Source organism: Psammomys obesus, unplaced genomic scaffold (assembly GCF_907164565.1).
Source record: "Psammomys obesus unplaced genomic scaffold, mPsaObe1.curated_primary_1811, whole genome shotgun sequence".
Classification (NCBI taxonomy): Eukaryota; Metazoa; Chordata; class Mammalia; order Rodentia; family Muridae; genus Psammomys; species Psammomys obesus.
The window spans coordinates 1,865,015-1,885,700 of NW_026596463.1; the positions used below are offsets into that span (position 1 = coordinate 1,865,015).

The 20,686-nt window shown below is 46.6% G+C and overlaps 1 protein-coding gene across 1 annotated transcript; it reads right to left on the reverse strand.

Annotated features, from left to right (window-relative positions):
- Positions 1 to 1,155: 1,155 nt before the first annotated feature.
- S100z (S100 calcium binding protein Z) lies at positions 1,156 to 2,450 on the reverse strand. The gene is made up of 2 exons (XM_055598462.1): positions 2,310 to 2,450; positions 1,156 to 1,314 (listed from the first exon to the last, which is right to left on the reverse strand). Exons 1-2 carry the CDS (start codon positions 2,448 to 2,450, stop codon positions 1,156 to 1,158), a joined length of 300 nt encoding a protein of 99 aa, XP_055454437.1.
- Positions 2,451 to 20,686: the final 18,236 nt, after the last annotated feature.

The window sequence follows — 20,686 nt, forward strand, 5'->3', positions numbered from 1 at the left end:
GTGGAGAGAGGCAGACTATGTATCAGGACAACAGCAATCTGCCCTGCGACCTTCATAGCGTTTGCCAGTCTCTCCCCCCAAACACTTCAGCTGTACATCTTCACCTTCGTCACTGAACCCCGGCTTGAGCCACCGTAGTCTTTGACCAGACACAGCAGATCCTCCTTCACAGTTGCTCTCTGTAGCCCTGTACCTAGCATCACTGCTTCAAAGTACAACTTCCCCAGTACCTAGTATCATTGCTTCAAAGTACAACTTCCTTTCTTCAAACTCTCCATGAACTGCCACAATTTGACTCCCCAGAAGTTGACCTTTACTCAAGGATTTCTGTAAAAGTCTTTTTTTTTTTTTTTTAGGCACAGCAAATGAGTTGGAGCACTGTAGTGAGACCAGGAAGGACAGAGGGAAGGAAGCAAATATTCCTAGGGCCCATGACGCATAGCCCTGGGGGAAGCGCTGGAAACTGGTATCCATTGTAAAACAGTCAGCCCCAAGGGCAGGGGAGTATTTACAACCAACTCGCAAGACGTGCTCTGTTCAGCTTCTGTAGCTAGAAATTGAAGTCCTGAATCTGCCCATCTGAGTCTAACTTACTGAGACACCTCCCTTCTCTTTCTTTCTCTTCCAAGATTGGGTTTTTCTGTGTAACAGTTCTAGCTGTCCTGGAACTCCATCTCTAAACCAAGCTGGCCTTGAACTCACAGAGATGAAAGGCACTTGCTGCCACCACAGGGCTCCAGTCTTCTCTTTACCAGCCCTTCTGCTTGACTCTGCCCTCACAGTTTTTGCTACTTGAAGCACAATTAGGAGCCTATGGGGAGGGCCTAGTAATCTCGTCAGTGAGGAAGAAATATCAAAACACAATTTAAGAGTGAGATCTTAGAAATTCACCAACTTTGAGTCTAATTTCAAAAGTGGCTATATTTGTGGGCGCTCTCTATTTGACAAATAGATCGTAACATCTTTAGTACGAGGTAAAATTTAAAGATGGCGTGAGATCTGAAATGTTTGTGTAAAGTCACTAACTTCATGCTATCAGCGTGCATATGTCACATAGATGGCATATCACTGTTTCTGCAAATGGGAAGGATAGAATGCACGGCAGGTACAGAACTTTGGCTCCGTCTCTGCCTTTTGTTAGCTCACTACTCATCTTTATTTGCCTTTCTTTTTCAGTTGCTCTACAAAGTAATCATTACACGCGACTGTCAGAGCTGCCACCATGACCACAAATTCATTAAAATCCACTTCGTTGTCCTTATTGGCATCCAGGTCCTGCATTATCTTATCCACCAACTGGGGATCCTTCTGGCACTAAAAAGAAAAAAAAAAAGTTTCTAACTCAGAGGCCTGGAGAGTCATGACAACTGAGGTCAAAACTTCCTTCTATTTGTATGAAAGTGTTTGTTCTCATTTTAGCCCCAAAGACAATTCCCAAGAGTCCATTTACAAGAAGACCTGAGCCAGCCAAGAGTCTAGTCCCTGCCTCGTCCACAGAACACCAGCTCAGACCCAAAGGCCCAGAAATGCAAAGTAAACAGTAGCAGATTCAAGTGAATCGTGGATGCTGGAAGTGCAGTTACTGGACACCACAAGCAGAAGACCAGGACACAGGAGACTGTAGTTGGGTGACATATCAACAAAGGCTTCAAAATCAAAAGGGACAATGAGTGGCCCTATCATTACCATCAGTAGGCTTTTGAGCAATTATGTAACATTTCAGAATTCCCTAATTTACCCCAGGGGAAGACTAGTCTCTTCCCCCATACTACGAAGATGCTCCAAGACTTCTGAAGGTGCTTAGTGCCAAGTTTGCTAGATATGGACAGTACTTGTACTAGGCACCTGGATAGATTTGAATTTCAGATTTCAAAAACATGTATTTTTTTCAGTATACGTGTCCCAAGTATGATATGGGGTACAAACTATTTTATCTCACAGCCCCACTGAGTACAGTATCGGAAACACACACACAGAAGTATCCAGAGGCCATTTTCATTACTGCTAGTAATGAAAGTGTTGACAATTACATTGAGATTTTTTTGACCCAATAGTCAATATTCTGGGGCAGCAATAAAAGACAGTGCCAGTAATACCCAGGGTTATCATTTCAATTAATAATGGCTAGCTCTACCTTGGCTTTATACAGCAGAAAGAAAAAAAATGGCTCCTTCCAAGGATTTCCAGCATTTGCTTCCCTTGCACTTAGGGTGTCGGAACAAATCACAGGCAGAATGTATATAACACCTATCCTCAAAGCCATACCCTGTGTACGCCCCAGCAGCGTCGAGGCGGAAAACTGGACTCACCGTGAGGAATTCTGTGAGCTCCCGCTGTAGCAGCATCTTCAGTTCCCCCTTGTTGAGCTTGAACCTGTCCCCCTCCTTGCAAGAGTACCGGTGAAAGATTCGAATCATCGTGTCCATGGCCATCTCCAGCTGGGTGGGCATGTTGTCAGTGGATCCGATTACTCCTGGAGCAGGCCACCGAGCCAGGGAGAAGGCACTTGTTCAAAGGAAGCAGACGGGGTCATGTCAACTCTTTTGTGAAAACAGAAAACACAACTGATAGTTTTTAAACTGTAATAATTGTCCGCTAAGGACCGTGTTCTGCCCATTCCAGAGCAAGCTGCAAATAGGAGCATTGCAGGGTTTTTTTTTCCTCCTCCCCAATTCCCACACCTCCAATCTGTGTACCTCTAACAGATCACATTTTAATAACTATACAGGCCCAAGTCATATCAGAACACAAAATTGAAAAAATAAATAAAGTGAAAGAGAAGGAAAATGCTACTTCCTACCCGTTCAGCAGGACACAACCGTCAACAGGGCTCACGCTGAGCACTGAGTCCCTGGGTTTCCACTGGCGCACCTGTTCCCAACAAATGACAATTATCAGAGACAAGAGATCCAACTGCCGATGCCTCCGAGTCTGTTTTTAATCAGCAGAGCGAACAGGTGTGTGCTGCTGCCCCAAGGGCCTTGGAGGGAGGTGAGTGTGCGTTGGGCCTTAGAGAAGATGGCAATGTGGGAAGGAAAAGCCCTCTCTTCCGCTCCAGTGGGAATACGGGTAAGAAGTATTTGTCCCGGGAGGCTGGTGACTAGGATGAAGTCTAAAAATAGAGGAGCAGAGAAGAAACACTGGTTAATTCGTAGACACTCCTCGGCAAAGCACATACAAGGTCAAGGGAGTAGATGCAAACAGACTCATCACACTGACCCAATGGAGTGCTCACTGTCAAAAGCCTGACAGAAGAAGCTTGAGAGCAGCTCCTATCTGCTACCATGGCCCTTCAAAAGCTGGGGTCAAAGTATCATGAGTTTGAGGCCAGCCTGGATATAGTGAGTCCCAGACTGGCTCGTGTTAAAGGGAGACCTGGCGTGGAAAAACATAAAACAGGGCTGGAGAGTTGGCTCAATGGCCAAGAGCACTGGCTGCTCTAACAGAGGTCCTGAGGTCCGTTCCCAGCAACTGCATGGTGGCTCATGACCATCTGTACCCTCTTCTGGCTTGCAGGCGTATATGCAAGCAGAACACTGTATACACAATAAATAAATAAATATTTGGGAAAATATAGAAAACAAAAACAAAATGATAGAGAAAGAGCTGTAGTGTGTGCTTGAGGGTGCCTGCCCATGCCTGCACATAGGTACGTGCATGCTCACACTGGAAATCTTGTCTCTACCTAATGAACCCTAAGGCCTGGTACCTGGACTGCAAAGTGGGTTCAAGGCAGAACATGGTGGTTGAGCACGTCGTCCTGATTCCTGCAGCTGCCACCTCTTTTAGGGCAGTAACTAACAAGGTAGAAATGCATCCCTTGGGTCTGGGGGAGGTACGAAAGCTCTGCATGTCAGAATGCATAGGAGTGTTCCCAGGTTCGCTTACTCACAAGCAGGAAGGCTTGAGCTGGATTCCTAACAACCCTGTTAGAAACCAGGGGTGCTGGCTGGAAGAACCTTTCCTTGAGGCAAATCCTACTGCTGTTTTTCCTGGACTGTGTCAAATTCAGAGAACGCTGGTGTCTTCTTTGGAATCGGTTTTTCTGCTAAGACTTTCCCCAAGGCTCTGTGGCCACTTTTCCTCCATTTTGAATGCTCTTTTCCACTCCAGCTCTGAAATGGTATTCCCAGACTATTCTTGGACACATCTATAATTTCTAAATCTTGAGCCTGGACATCTACTCAGTACCAGGGTGTGTGGTCCCTCTCCCATCTGGACCCCTGTTTGCTGAAGAGTCCCATGAGCTTTTCAAACTTGGTTAGGGCCAAATTAAAACACCCACCCTCCTCCCATCTCCTGCTCCTGCTTGGACCATCTCTGCCACCCGTTCCCACTTTCCGCCCCGCTCCTGTCACCAGTTAAATGCTCACTCCTTGCCACTCTTTGTCGCCTTCAGGCCTCAAGGCACAGGGCTCCTTCCCACACTCCATGCCCCTGCAGCCTGAATCCCATTCTGCTGTCACAGTAGTTGATCCCACCAGGATCAACACCCACTCATCTGGGCACTCACCGGTCTGCCCCTGCCTGCACACAGACAAAAGAGGTGAGCTCTCTCGCCTTGGCTGTGTCCCTCCTACTCACTGATGACTGAATATAACTATCACCTCCTCTAGCAGCCTTTCCTCAGTCTCCCCAGCTCCCCAGCCCCTCAGGGGAGCCCACCTCTTTCTTTTTTTAGCATTGTGCTTTGGGGACATGCTACAGTCGATGCTGCACATTCTCCATTCTCTATGCTTGGAATGATTTCCTCAGTCTCAGGCTCCTTGCCTGGTCCAGCTTTGTATTCCACAGTACTTAGTGCAAGATTAGGCAAGCGGAAGTGCTCAGACCCCCATACTGGTAACATGCACTTGCGTGTACACACCTGTAATCCCCCATGCTTGGGAAGCTGGGGCAGGAGGATGGCAGGTTCAGGGTCAGCCTGAGCCATATGGTGTGTTTAAGACACACCTGATACTTCTTTTTTAATTAGGGCAGGGAGGGGAGAAGGAGACAGAAAGAGAGGATTGGAGAAGGAAGAGTGGGTGAGGGAGAAGGGTGGAAGGAGGAGCAGGGCAGCCAGCCATGATACATGGGCAATGAACTAAGGAAAGGGTCTGTGATCGCCCAAGAACTGGGCTTTGTCTAGCTTACTTGTCCAAATAATTGCCTTTGTTCTGTGCTAAAAATTTTGATCATCAAAAGGAGAGGGGATCATTTTGAAGAAGCACAGCTTGAGTTTGGAATTAAATGTGCTCCAGAAGTTACAAGTGTGCAAAAGTAGGTAAACTGTATGCAGTGCTTGGGTCTCAGTAACATCGTATTCAACCACTGAACTCTGTATTTGAAGAATTCAAGTGACAGGCAAAACTTCTAATGGAAAAGATAGCAAAGGCTGAGATGCTATGGTTGGATTTAAGAGCTGAGTTTGTCTGAGAAAGCCCTTAATTGATTTCCAAAGTGGGTGTACAAGTTTACATTCCCACCAGCAAAAGGGGAGGGTTCCCCTTTCTCCACATCCTCCCCAGCATGTGTTGTCGCTTGAGTTTTTTATCTTAGCCATTCTGATGGGTGTAAGGTGGAATTTCAGGGTATTTTGATTTGCATTTCCCTGATGAGTAAGGATGTTGAGCATTTCTTTAAGTGTTTCTCTGCCATTCGATATTCCTCTATTAAGGATTCTCTTTTTAGCTCTGTACCCCATTTTTTAATTGGATTACTTGATTTGTTGCAGTTTAACTTCTTGGATATTCGCCCTCTGTCAGATACAGGGTTGGGGAAGATCCTTTCCCAGTCTGTCGGCTGTTTTGTTTTGACAACAGTGTCATTTGCAGTTTCATGAGGTCCCATTTATTGATTGTTGCTCTTAGAGCCTGTGCTGTTCATATTCTGTTCAGGAAGTTGTCTCCTGTGCCAATGAGTTCAAGGCTCTTCTCCACTTTTTCTTCTAACAGGTTTAATGTGTGTGGTTTTATGTTGAGGCCTTTGATCCACTTGGACTTTAGTTTTATGCTGGGTGATAAGTATGGATCTATTTCAAGATCCAGCTATACCACTCCAAAAGATGCTCAAGTACACAACAAGGACATTTGCTCAACCATGTTCGTAGCAGCTTTATTTGTAATAGTCAGAATCTGGAAACAACCTAGATGTCCCTCAATTGAGGCATGGATACAAAAATTATGGTACATTTACACAGTAGAATACTACTCAGCAATTAAAAACAAGGAAATCATGAGATTTGCAGGCAAATGGTGGGAACTAGAAAAGATAATCCTGAGTGAGGTATCCCAGAAGCATAAAGACACACACGGTATATACTCACTTATAAGTGGATATTAGACATGTAATATAGGATAATCATACTAAAATCTGTACACCTAAAGAAGCTAAGCAAGAAGGAGGACCCTGGGTAAGGTGCTCAGTCTTCATTCAGAAAGGCAAAAGGGATGGACATCAGAAGAAGGTGAAAATAAGGAACAAGACAGGAGCCTGCCACAGAGGGCCTCTGAAAGACTCTTCCCAGCAGCGTATTAAAGCAGATGCTGAGATTCATAGCCAAACTTTGGGCAGAGTGCAGGGAATCTTATAAAAGAAGGAGATAATAGAAAGACCCTGGAAGGGTCTGGAGCTCTACAAGGAGATCAACAGAACCAAAAAATCTGGGCACAGGGGTCTTTTCTGAGACTGATACTCCAACCAAGGACCATTCATGGAGATAACCTAGAACCCCTGCACGATAGCCCATGGCAGCTCAGTCTCCAAATGGGCTCCTTAATAAGGGGAACAGGGGCTGTCTCTGATATGAACTCAGTGGCTGGCTCTGTGAGCACCTCCCTCTGAGGGGGGAGCAGTCTTGCCAGGCCACAGAAGACAATGCAGCCAGTCATGATGAGACCTGATAGGCTAGGATCAGATGGAAGGGGAGGAGGACCTCCCTTATCAGTGGACTTGGGGAAGGGAGGAGATAGGGAGGGAGGATTGGGAGGGGACAAGGGTGGGGCTACAGCTGGGATACAAAGTGAATAAATTGTAAAAAATAAAAAATATTTTAAAAAAGAGGGAGAGAGAGAGAGAGAGGAGTTTGGCCCCTAGGTGCTGGAGTTCCAAAACCAGGTGGATTCCTGTTTCTGAGGCTGGCTCAGACCTAAAAGTTTTCTTTGGTGTGTGCTGCCCCTTAGTGTCAGACTCTGGAACTGCATCTGAGAGCCCTCTCACCTAATACACTCGGTCAGCCCAGAAAACATGCAGCCCTTAGCAGGGGCTTACAAACCAGCCTTAACCTAAAAACTCCGGAAGACACTCAGAAACAAAGTCAACACCAAAGGCTCAGCAAGACTCTCCACCTAGGGACACAGACATGCTGGTGAGAAATGCCCAGAAGGGCTCTCTGTGTCCTCTTCTTGCCTCAACTTGTACTCTTTTTATCTAGGCATGACTCATGACTCTTGCAGCCAAGTTAGTGTACAAAGAATAAGGAAATGGAAAGAAGTTTAAAAGAAAGGCTACTGGGGAGAAATGGAGGCTGATGAAATCCACAAACATGAGATTTGTTTTAACTGTTTGTTGTTCGTTAGGTGTATGTCTTTTGTCTGTGTGTGTGCCTGGTGCCTGGTGTGGCCAGAAAGCCAAAGAGGTGTTGGACCCTTGGAACTGGAATTACTGAAAACTGTGAGCCATCCCATGGGTGCTGGGACCTGACCTGGTTCTTGTGCAGGATCAGCCAGTGCTCTTAACTGCTGAGCCAAGTCTCTGTCCCAGAGAATCTTATTGAGTACGAAGCTTGAAAGTGAGATGAACGAGAGCAAGAAGGGGCTGAAGAGGTGAGTGCCGGCTGTTCACTCATCAGGACTAGAGCTGGGATTTCAGTGCACAGCCAAGCGAGCATTCCACACGTCTGAAATGCCAGCTCTGAGCGACCTGATGCTCCCTCTGGCTTCCATGCCCAAAGGACACACACACACACTGACTCACTCACACCACAAATCCTTGTCAGCATGAAAAAAAAAGCTTTAAAAATTAGATTATTTACTCACAAAACAGAACTAGCATTAAGAGCACTGAATGTATGGAGGGTCAGGAACAGAGAGACTCATCACAGGTTTATTGTCCGTGGTACGATCAGATAAAGAATAACTTTTAAAATATTAGAAGAAAAGCTGAAGGGACCGTTAAGAACACTGGCCGTTCTTGCTGAGGACGCAGTTTGGGTCCGAGAACCCCTATAGTAGCTCACACTGTTTGTTAACTCCAGTTCCAGGGGACCAGAGCCCCCCTTCTGGTCTCCAAGGGCATCAGGCACTCACACACTCACACACGCATGCAGGCAAACACTCAGACACCTAAAATAAAAATAAATAAACAAATCTTTAAAAAGCAGATATACACAATAAAGAAACCAAAAATTCCCTAAGCCTCTCTTGAATAAATTTCAACGGCTTCCGGCCATCTCACCCTGAGATTCTTTCTGGGGGAGGCCACAAGTGTAGCGTCACCTGAGTGGAGATGTCGGAAGAGAGTCCTCACACCCTCCAGGCAGGCCAGCCAGCACCCTCTGCCGCTTTCACCCTCATGTATGACAGTGGTCCCCGACTCACAGGAATGGAAAGCACCTCCTGCTTTGCTTCTGCTAGGATCTCTCCATCTGTATGCGGTCAGCCTCTCCAGAGGCAAAGAACTGAGGTCTGTGGAGAGCTGTGGTGGGGGTGGATTCCAGCAGCAGTGGGGGCTTCAGGGCCACAACACAGCCTTTAGAGAAACCAGAAACCAAGGTCTTAACTGAGCGGCTCCAAAGTTCTTGCCCCTCGGTTCTATGACAACTAATGCAACCTGTTCAATCCTTCTGAGTCCTTTTAAAATGATTCTTTGCGAAATAGTACAATGTAAATAGATATGACTCTATTAAGAGAATTTTGCAAAACAAAGAGAGAGAGAAATACAGAGAATTTTGCTTGGAACTAAAATGTGACTGATGAAATTTTTCTGTGGTTTCAGAAAGAACCTGCAAGCCGCTGGAGGACAGGCTGCTGTGTCCTGTTTCCTATAGCACTGTTCATGGTGACAAGGGAAATAAAAATAAATAAATAAATTGTGGTTGTTTTGTTTTGTTTATTTCCGAGGCATGGTTTCTCTGTCCTAGAACTCACTTTGCAGACAAGGCTGGCCTTGAACTCACAGAGATCCACCTGTCTCTACCTCCTGGGCTTAAAGGCATCCACCACCACACCCAGCTTGGGAAATGAAAATCTGAAGGAAGAGAAAGGCTTCAGCAAGTGATCTTCTCACCATCTGTGTTCTTGTATGGCTCTGAGTGATTTGCCTGCACATATGTCAATGTGCCCTGTGCACAGCTGGTGCAGGCTTGGACCGGAAGAGCATGCTGGGTCCCCCGGAACTGAGGCATGCACAGTTGTGAGCACCGTGCGGGTGCTGGGAGCTGAACCCGGTCCTCTACAAGAACAGCTAGTGCAGATCCATCTCTGAGCCCCTTCCTCACTATCTTAATAAAATTAATGTTAGGCTCTCGAGGCACATCTTTACCACAAACTGTCGTTTCTGGGTCACAAAGTGTCACTTATGCCACCAAACCCTGCTGTGTCAGAGCTCACCATTCACTGGACAAGGTCTATTCAATCAGAATGCCTCTGGTTACATCTGAAGCCCCTTGGGAGTCATTGGGACTTTTCAGGAGAACATTTTCAAGGCATTCAATCCAGAAGTCCAAAAATCCTCCTGCTGCCCCTCTCCAGGATCGCCGTCTCACCCCCTGAGGGCAGGGCCATGTTAGAGTCTCCCACAAGGGGAAAGGAGGCCTGGGAAGCCTCCTGCTTCATGGTATGAGCCTAGCTCCCCTGTCTTCTGACATGGATGAGTGTTTATATCGTGTCTATGCTTAAGAGCATGGGCAATGGTTGTATGGTTCAAAGCAGAAAGGTCGGTTGATAGAGTTTGGAGACTACATCGTGAGTGGTTCTCCTCCCACGGGCTCTGAAGTGTGGTTTTGGATCTCATCTTTGCAAGCCTTCTCACTTCAAGCCTTCTTTCTTTCTCTCTCTCTCTCTCTCTCTCCCCACCCCCCTCCGGGTCATGCATACATTTGCACACCACCCAGAGTCCAGTGCCTGCCTGGTGAGTTCCCTTCCAGCAGAGTGAATCTCCAGGGAGCCCTGCCCTTGCTCCAGAAAACAGCCCCACTTTCCTCATGGAGAACTGATCTTGCAAGACTGGATTTGCAGGTTACAAACAGCTCACCAAGTTGCAGAGGCGGAGAGACAGTTGTTCTTGTAGAGGACTTTGGAGTTTGTCTCTGCGTTAAGGAAGGTTTCTTCCTTCCAGGTGGCTCTGAGTGAGGGGCCAGGCCCAAGATCTCACCTCACCTGCTCCTTCATATTTTAATGTCTAACATCCTCAAAAGACACAGATTTGAGAAAAGGTGCTCTCTCCTCTTCAGGATGTCCACTCATTTCTTCAAGAGCTCAGAAATAGACTGATGCTGGAGAAACATGGCTCAAAAACCTTACCTTAATTCTGAAGTTCACGCGATAAAAAGATAGTCTTCTTGCATTGATTTCACTCCACTGAATAAGCATCAGATGTCAGACTTACATTTCTCCTGCTAAATCAAACTTTCTGGTTATAGTTTAATGATCTGTCAGGGACTGTGTGTGGCCACCAAGTAGGGCATTTCTCTGGGAGTTTACAACATGGCTGTTAGCACTGTTTGCTTCTTACATCATTACTCTTAGGGGGTTTACTTGAAAGACCCTCACCCTCACTTATTTTTTTTATATTTATGTATTATTTATACAACATTCTGTCTGCACACAAGATCATACTATAGATGGTTGTAAGCCACCATGTGGTTGCTGGGAATTGAACTCAAGACCTTTGGAAGAACAGCGATTGTTCGTAACCTCTGAGCCATCTATCCAGCCCACCCTCACTTGTTTATAAACATCACTTATGTGTTTATTTTCATGTTTCTTGAAGCAATGTCTCACTCTGTACCTGGTGCTGACCAGGAACTCACTGTGTGGTCCCACTGTCCTCATACTTGCAAGAAACTTCAAGTCTCAGCCTCCCAAGTGCTAGAATTGTAGGGAAACCATGGCTGGCATATACACACAATTTATGAAGTGGCATAAACATTCACTTACCAGGCCTGAAGGCTTTCTCTCTTATTTTGTAACAATAGCTCAGTGTGGTGGTGTACATATATACTCTCAATACTTGGGAGGTGGAGGCAAGAGAATCATGAGTTGCAGGCCCCACTGAGCACAAAGAGCTTGAGTTAAGCCTAGGCTACATAGTAAGACCCTATATCCAAAAACAGAACCAGGGGCAGATACGGTGTTACATGTCTATTGTCCCGATACTTGAGAAGTAGAGGCAGGAGGATTACCATAAGTTTGAGGACAGCCTGGTCTATATAACAAGTTCCAAGCAAGCCAGGGCTACATTGGAAGGACCTGTCTTATATGAGCAAACAAACAACAACAATGAAAAACAAAAGGAGCTCTGTTTAATTAGCCCTTACACTGTCACCATTGTCCTTGTGTGATGGGCTCGTGGGGCTTCATTTTCTATCATCCTACCGTGCTGGGACTGGAGCAGTGTGAGTGGCCTGCAGCACTGGGAAGAAATTGAGGCTTCCATCACGATGTCACAATACCCAAGAGTCAAAGAGTCTCTTGGCTCATGGTTTCAATCCTGGATCACTGGGCCCCACTGATTCTGGATGTACAATAATGTAGTACAGGATGGTGAGGGAGAGATACTGAAACACAGCTGTTCATGTTGTTATGGTAGACCCATGGAGGGAGGGAGGGAGGGAGGGAAAAGGGAAGGAGTGGAGAACCAGGTCCTAGTGAACCCTTCAAAGTCATGGCCCCAGCATGGAAATTTCTCCAGCTACCACCACTTCCCCGAATTGCCGCTACCTCCAAGTTGGGGACAAAGCCTTTAGGACACAGTGTAGCCCCCAACTGTAGCATGTGTCAAGAATCCTCTGGCCATGCACACACTATACAACTGCATTTTGATTGTCTTGCTAGAGAGAGAAACTCTACCCCTGTCCCTATCAACAGATAGTTGGCAAGTTGGAACTGGTCCTGACAATTCCATTTTCCAACAAGAACAGGCATGACTCCTCCAACTTCTGTTAGATAAAAGGTTCAGAAGACGTCATTTTAAAGTTGACCAGGCAAAAAGCAGGCAAAACCAAATAAGGAAGAAATTGCTAGGATTTCACAAAGTTAATTTTTGTCAAAAATTGTTTTGATTGTTTCTGAAGATATTGGGTAAGGACATTCCTGAAAGAAGACCTTAGATTTGGTTGTACATACAGACAAGAATGCAGGAGCTGGCAAGATGGCTCAACAGGTAAAGGTGCTTGCTGCCGAGCCTGGCAAAATGAATTCAACCCTGAAGACCAACACAGCGGAAGGAAACAATCAGCTCCCCCAGGTTGTCTTCTAACCTCCACACACATGCCGGGACAGACCCCCTCTCTCATCACACACATGCATGTGGGCATACAAATAAATGAACAAAGGGGCTGGAGAAATGGCTCAGTGCTGAAGAGCATTCATCCTTCTCGAAAAGGACCAGTACCCATAGGGTGGGCCACAGGCGTCTGTAATTCATTCCAGGGGATGGAACACCCACTATGGACCTCTGAGGATCCCAGGCATACATGTGACGTGCACGCGCACACACTCACACACACACACACACATTCATATATATATTCACGAAAAACACATACTCATAATTTTTAAGCCTTTAAAAATAACTGATGTAAAAAAATTTTAAAGAAAAGAATGGGGTGGACCTGATGCCCAAGAGGAAGCCAGCCCAGAGCACAGCTAGCCTCACACCACGGGGCTGCGTTTTACACTGTTCCCTTCCCTCATTTCTCAAAGCTTCTGTGACTTCTTCCCGCACTGGTTTCCCTCCAACCTTTCTCGTTCCCGCTAGTTCCTCTCTAGCTTCCTTAGGAACCTAAAGCAGGCCTTCTCCACCACCCGTATGGCCAGATCTGCTGTTATTCAGCTTGATGGTTTTACCAACCAAGTTTACGTTCCGATGTCCAGCTCTAGAGGTCCCTAGGCTGAGGACCAGGAGTGTCCGGTGCTGCTGCCCATCTGCCCACTTGGGACTTAGGGCCCCTGTCACAGCAGTGCAACTCACAACCCAGCCTTTGCCTACCTTAGTCTTCTGTTCACACCCAAACAGGGAAATTGGATTGTGCGAGGCTTTTATTGCCTTTTCCTTGGACTTGACTTAGTTTTGATTACAAACCTTCCAAGGACGGCTGTTAGCCCACACTTTGTCGTTTCTGTGCCCCCACAGTGTTGTCAGAGTTACAGAGTCTCGTTCCTTTCTGTCTTTCACCTCTAGCATACTGGCTGTCTTCTCTGACCTGTCCCTTCATGGCCACAAGTCTGGTCACTCATACCTGGGCCACCTCTCTCTGTTTTTAGGAAGTACTGTGAGAATTCCAAATATTTCTCAAGCTTCTTGTAAATTTTCTAAAAGTCATTCAGATTGACCAGGCCAGACTACTAGTTCCTGAATGATATCATACTGGCTTCCCCTATGACTTTTTTAAGGTTGATTTTTAATTGCTTAAAAAATGTGATGTGTATGAGAGCTTGTCTGCAAGTGTGTGTGTGTGTGTGTGTGTGTGTGTGTGTGTGCACGCCTGACACAGAAGAGGACATTGGCTCCCCTGAAACTGGAGCAAGCTGTTATGTGGCTGTCCCCAGTTACAAAGTGAAGATTTGAACCCACGAACCCTGGTGCTAGGAATACTGGTGCCAGAGGAAGGTGGGCTTTTCTCTCAGGGAGTCTCATTTCCTAGGAGACTCAGTGCCCAGTGCCCTCCTGTGCTACGTGCTCAGGGATTTATAGGTTGTAGGTCGTGAGTTAGAGCACTTCCTGCTTTTGCTCCCTGTAAGAAACAAGCTTGCTTGCAGGCCCTGAGGGTAACCACTGCTGCCACCCACCAGACCTGTGCTGATCCCAGCCAGGGCTCCACGTTCTTTTCAGCTACCTTCAGGAAAAAGGCAGGCTAGGGGCCGCCCCCAGGGACCAAGATAAGAGTTTGCCCTTACCTCCGCCCAGCTTTCAGGGAAAGTTCTTTTGTGGAAGATATCTGTTTCTTATAGTGGTTGAAACTTGCAGGGAAGACTGTAAGGGGGTGGGAGCTGGTCCACAGAGTGGGAGGAGAGTGGCCAAAGGCTTTCTTTCTGCAGGTTACAAGAGGGAAGAATGGAGACAGAAGCAGAGAGATGCGTACAGAAAGGGGGAGACAGCCTAGGACAAGAGGTTCAGTGCTGTCCTCTAGAGTCACTTTGCTGTGGCCCTTTTGCTGGTGACATTCCAGCTTCGTTGGCTTTTGTTTCACCAGAGAAAATCAATTTTCTGTCCAGCTCAAAGGACTCAAAACGTCTATAAGTTGATGTGTGGTATCCAAACTATAGAGTCCAAACCATAGAGTGATAAGTGTGTTGGGGGGGAAGGGGTAAATTGATAGACCCAGACAGCACGTTTGAAGAGAGGCATTGGCACCCAGCCCAGCCTGATGCAGACCTGCAAGCCTGGCTTGTGGAAGGCTGTAGCAGTAGACCTGGGCTACACAGTGAGTTCCAGCTCACACCAAGATCCTGTCTAAGGGGTTGGAGGATGGGGAGGTAAAGGGGGAAAGAAGGCACACGTCAAGGGCCAGCATGGCTAGCACATTTGTTTCTGCACGGTAAATGCTGTCCGGTCCACTCAACCTGGGGCCGTCTGTTCCTGTCGCCAGATGCCACGCTCCAATCACCATGCAGCAGCCACACAGGACAAGAAGAAATAAGAACTTCAGCATTCTGTAGTGGTAAATGGAGAGCTGGCTATATGCCTGGAGTTCCTGGTCAGCCAAGCTGGCATGTCCTGCGGGATGCTTTTGCATTTTCCAATTCTAGATGTGACCAGCAAGTTCCAGACTGTGGGAAGCCCTACACACAAACAAGTTTCATCAGCAAGTACATTTCAAGAGGAGAAAAGAGCATCCCTTCAGTTGCAGAGACTCGACAGCGTGACGACTGAGCTCTGGGTTCTGGTGTGAAAAGATAAGAGCAACCATCACCTGTGTCATCCAAGACATGTGGGAACCTGGACATGGACAGACCCTTGCTATTAAGGACCTTGGGCTGTGGGTGTTATGGGGGTGAGTGATAAAGTTCCCTTGCAATTCTAGTTCTTCATAGCGTCAAACTTCTTCACCACACCAATCCTGATTTAAGCAAGCAGAAACATCCCAGGAAAAAATACCACCATTTCTCTCCCTGCATGGCATTCCTCTTTAAACTGCAAGTTCGGGTAAGTCAATTGTGTTTTAAACAAAGTCACCCCCTTCGCAGACCTCTGGTTAGAGGGAAAGCATGTCTTTCACCCGAGATCTGTGGTGGATACTTCTAGTTCAATGAGAGAAAGCGAACCCGTTAAATCTGGGTCGAGATCTTACCCTCATAGCACACATGACATGGTTGAGTCCCCTCTGAGGGTCCCCAGAACACTGGTTGTCTAATAACTGTGTGACCCAGTACCAGACTCCTGGCCACCCTAGAGTCCAGTTTGAGAAACCTACCCCCACCAATTCGGCTACTCTCTTGCTTGATGATGCAGGTGTTCATCCATGACTACCAGGAGATGAAAGATGAAACCGGGTACGTGGTGCAGGGCCCAAGCAGCTGTGCAGCCATGACAGGCTTCATAAGATACTGTAGGCCTGAGTTTCCGAGATCTTGTTTCTATTTCTCAGAACATGAAACTATAGTCCATGGACATAAGATGCAATAACTCCATAACCTCCCTAAAAATCAGAAACAATAATTTAGTAACCACCTTAAAAAGTCCCTAACTACTTGACCAATCAAATTCAAGGTTAGTTAGAAACCTTTGCTTAGCTAGTCAAAATGATATTACCCCTGGGCACTTTTTGTTAGCACTCTTTGTTACCTGGCACACCTTGTAACCTGGGCACCCCATGAAGTCCCCCCAACCCCCTAGATCAGCACCAAACAGTTTATGACAAGCTTGCTTCTGCTAAATGCGAACCAATCATGTAACTGAAAGTCCCGGTCCTTGCTCAAACCATAATAAAAACCCAGCTTTCCTGCTACTCAGGCCTCCCCTCCCTAACCCACTGGGTTGGATGGTGGGGAGCCTGAGCTTGAGCCCTAAATAAAGGCTCCCTGTTCTTGCGTAGGTGCTCTGTGTTCTGGTGGTCTTCGGGATCTGAGAATAACACATGGGCACTACAGCAGTTACATTAACAAAAATGCTTTGTGCCCAGCCAGGTACCTCAGACAGAGGTACAGAGAGGCCGGGCTCTGATGGGGAGAAGGAAAGCCTACCACAACATGCACACACCTTCAATAGGAATGCTTTCAGTGCCAGGCATGTCTGCAGTGTGGTCTATAGAGAAAGAGGGTTTCTCACGTCTGAAAGAAAGGATATTAAAAAATCTTGGCCCTCCTCGAGGCTATATGGCATCCTCTCGAAATTGCTGTCCTCCATCGCTAGGTTCCTGACCTGGCTGCCCAACAAATGGCCCTAAAACCAGTGGGGCCTGTTGATATTCTGATGACATATGCTACTTCCTGAGAGTCCATGGTAAAGAAGGAATAGACAACTCAGACCCACAGGTTGATGGAAGACACCAGAGGGAAAAATCATTCTCCTAGAAATAACTAGCAGGAACTAACCTTCAACAGGCTATTTGTTTGGAATCCACAAAACTTTCTGAGTTGCTCAGATGGAGAAATGTTATACATAGACTAGACAGCCTATCATGGGATGTTTCCGCCAGATGCCAGGTTTGTGGTCAAGTGAATCCAAAACAGAGAGCCTTTACCCAGGAAGAGCTCCAAATAAGAGACCAACACTTGGACGAACTCTGAGAAAACTGACTTTTCCAAGATTCGGCCTGCCGGGGAGGATAAAGTACCTGCTAGTTTTTAAAGATAACTTTTCAGGGTGGGTAGACACATTCGCCACCCAGGCTGAAACTGCTCAAAGAGCAGCTCAAAAACCCCTCCAGGAACTGGTCCCCTGATTTGGCCTCCGGTTATGAGATTATTTGGAAGACCTCCTCCACTGCTTCCCAGGCTCAGAAACCAGCAGTTGGCAGAACTTGCTAGCGTTCCTCTTTCAAGTCTCCCCAGGCCCTCCAGTTCTCCATGCGGGCTGTTCATTGAACTGTCTGAGAGATCCCGTCCACCTGAGCCTACCAGCAGCTTCCTCTTGTTTGAGTGCAGTGATACCATCCGGATCAGGTGACCAGTCAAGGGGCCTGAAACTAACCTGGAAAGGACCATACAAGGTGATTCTCTCCACACCTAGGCTTTGGGGACAGCTGGCATTACAGCATGGATGCACCACACCCAGACTGAGCAAGAGGAAGCCAGGGCACTGCTGCCAGATGATTCTGTTCTGTGGACCCAGTGAAATTAAAGTTTCCCTGGGCCCAGGACCCTTCCACTCCCTGCCCACTCCCGACCTCCTCCTGAGTCTTATGTTTTGCATTATGGATGTGAAGACAGGGTTAGGGTCCAACCCCCACTGCCTTCAGGCCTGGACTGGAAACTGATGAAGACAGATCCAGGAAAGGCATTAGCTAGTGTGATTACAAAGCAGCAACCCATTCCAGCCTGACTTTACTTGCTGATGCCCACTTTAAGGGTCTGCTTGTATAGGGAAAGGAAAGATATGGGAATTTATATTTTGAGATAGGAATACAGAGTTTACAACTTTATGCACACCCTGAAGCTAGGCCCCCTAATTGCCAGAAATTTCCATTGCAAAAAAAAATTGGGGTTGTAACAGTGAACCTTCCTGAAAATTTCCTTTAAAAGATTCTGGCCTTTGGGAAGCAGGAAAAACTGGAATCAAAAGACCCTATGCCACAGGAAGGAATCCTGAGGCTAGGGTAAATCATTTCCAGACAGAAATCAAGCAGGATTGCTGGTTATCATTAAACTTCTGCCCCTGCACTACACAGGGATAGGAGGCACCAAGCAGGCTGCCGGCCCACTGACGGACAAAGCTCACTGTGACTGTAGGCAGGCCAAATTAATATTGGAGGACTTGTATGGGGCTGAAACATTTCAGATACAAACTCTTCACCTAGGCACTCCCCTTTATGCAGCCACCTGTTATTCTGCCGTATGGGTGAACTCAGCTGGACAACAGCAGCGTTGGGCCTCTGAGACCATGAGGTGCGCATGTGGTAACAATTTGACTAGACATGCCTCTTCTGTGGCTGTCCGAACTAAGCAGAGGGTCTGGTCAGGACAGAGAGGGCTTAACTTTCAGCTTCTGAAGAGAGTCAGGATTGGAGAGTCTTATACTTTTGTGAGATAAAGGAAGCCATGTTTGGCTTTGAGAGAAACCTGTCGTTTCTAGGCTAATTGATGAGGAATAATTAGAGAAAAATCTTGCTATGGTGGAGGAAATAATCGGTACAGTCTCTGTTCTCTTGGTACCCCTGCCTAAGTACTCTTTTACCAGAACTGGCTGGCCCTTTAATTCTCATTCTGATTTGATTAACAGTGAGCCCTTGCATCTTAAAGTAAAACAGGATGAGTCCATGACTTGACTCATTCACTGAGACCAGTAGGGAATGTAACAGGCCCCAGACCTTAATAGGCCCCCAGGTCTTAGCACAACTGAGGCCATGATGGAAGTGCCATTCAGGCCACAAAACTCAGCACATAGACAATGAAAACAAAGACCTAAATCCACCAAAGTTCATAGTTCTGGGGAAGTCTGTAAATGGACTAATCTTGCTTTTTGGTTTCTGTAGTTCTGCTTCTAGTCAACTGTTCCTGTTAACTGAAGTATGTCAACCCAGAATGTAATTTTTGTACTTAAAAAGCTCACCCTGAAAAAGGCTCGGTGCTTCCCTGGGATTCCCCAGTACCCAGTGTAGTCACCAGCTAGCTAATAAAGACTTTCTGTTGGCTTGAATCCATGTCTGAGCAATCTTCTCTGGTGGGTCCCCGCAACAGCAGAAAGTAGACAAAGTCCCCTGCAGGGTCCCAGGTGTCTTTTGAAAGAGCTCCAAGCTGGGCTAAAACTGCTTTCCCAGGATTAGCTAATTAGTCTGCTTAATGCTACATAGAAACTCTAATTAAACTTTTCACAGTTAAGTCACTCACCCCAGGCTACATGGTAGAGCAAGGTGAGAGACTTGGCCTAATGTTGAGAATTAAGCCTTGCTTTTAAGGTGGGCTTGCCGGGGCCCAGGGCTGAGCCTCTCAGGGCCATGTCCCCATACCCTCCACAAATGGAGCCTTCTAGAGGTACAAGATGGCCAAATGAAGCACTTTTGAAGAACCTACCCAGACCTTATGTTTTGTTTCAATAGCACATAGAAAAATGGGACCACATTTCCCACGAGTCTCTGTCTTGTCTGATCGTATCCTCTGCCGTTGTGATGCCATCATGCCTTAACTGGGAGGAGTGACAGGTAAATGTGTATGAAACAAAAGTAAACAACTTCCTGTCTTCCCAGTTGCTCACACTCCTGCATGATCATTGCGTTAGAACTTTAATTTCATTTTGGTAAATACCAAGAGTGGTCTATTTGGGTCTGGAAAGATGTCTCTGCAACCCAGAGCACTGGCTGCACTCCCAGAGGATCTAGGTTCAATGTCTAGCATGAACATGGTGGCTCACAGCCATCTGTATCCATAACTCCTCTCCTGCCTCTGCAGAGACCAGGCTTGCACGTGGTGCACAGATCTGCATGCCGACAAAACATGCACACACATAAAATTAAACAAAAATGAAAAATATCAAAATAGACACGTTATTGGCAGGTCTATCCAACACCCCAAAGAGGCAATTTACTATGATCAAAATTACATATGTCATTTACCCAGAAATTCCATTTCTAGAGCGCAGAACAGGCAAAGATGACTCAGTGTTTAAGAGCGCTTGCTGCTATTGTTCGACTTCAGTTCCCAGCAGCCATGTGGGCACCGTACACCTGTAATACACAGTAAGACATGCCAGCAACACACACATACATATAAAAATGTTAAATATATCACTATTTTCCTAAATTAAGAAAAACTCTGGAATGATTCCAAATGCCTTACTTGTCTCTTCTGCTTGGATGTCTGCAGACATCTCAAAATCAGTGTATGTTAGGGCATGGTTGAGTACGACCCTTTTGAGGTTTGGGTCTAGAAGTTCAGCCATGAGTGGCAATGTGTTGAAAAGTAGTAGAACCTTTAGGAGATGGGAACACCCCTCCCCCTAAAAAGAAGTCAGGTGGTAGTGGCATATACCTTTAATCCCCACACTTGGGAGGCAGAATCAGGCAGATCTCTGTGAGTTCAAGGCCAGCCTGGTCTACAGAGTGAGTTCCAGGACAGCCACGGCTACACAGAGAACCCTGTCTCGAAAAACAGAGAAAGAGAGAGGCCAAGTGAAAAGCAATTAGGTTATTGAGGTACCATCTTCAGAAAGGACTTAATACAGTTCTCCTGAGACCCTGGTTAGTGCCCACAAGAGCAAACTGTTATAAAAAAGAGGGAGTCTGGGCCCTGAGTCTCTTCTGTATACCATCTCTTTTGTATACCTTCCTGCCATTATGACACTGTCCACGATATAGCCCTTACCAGAGGCTGAATCAATCAAGCTGATC

What these genes read in the sequence shown, in the direction of transcription:
- S100z (XM_055598462.1), bottom strand. Translation starts at nt 2,450, where the DNA reads ATGCCCACCCAGCTGGAGATGGCCATGGACACGATGATTCGAATCTTT. An exon ending in AGCTCACAGAATTCCTCACG is followed by an intron (nt 1,315 to 2,309) that starts GTGAGTCCAGTT and finishes TTTTCTTTTTAG; the next exon opens with TGCCAGAAGGATCCCCAGTT.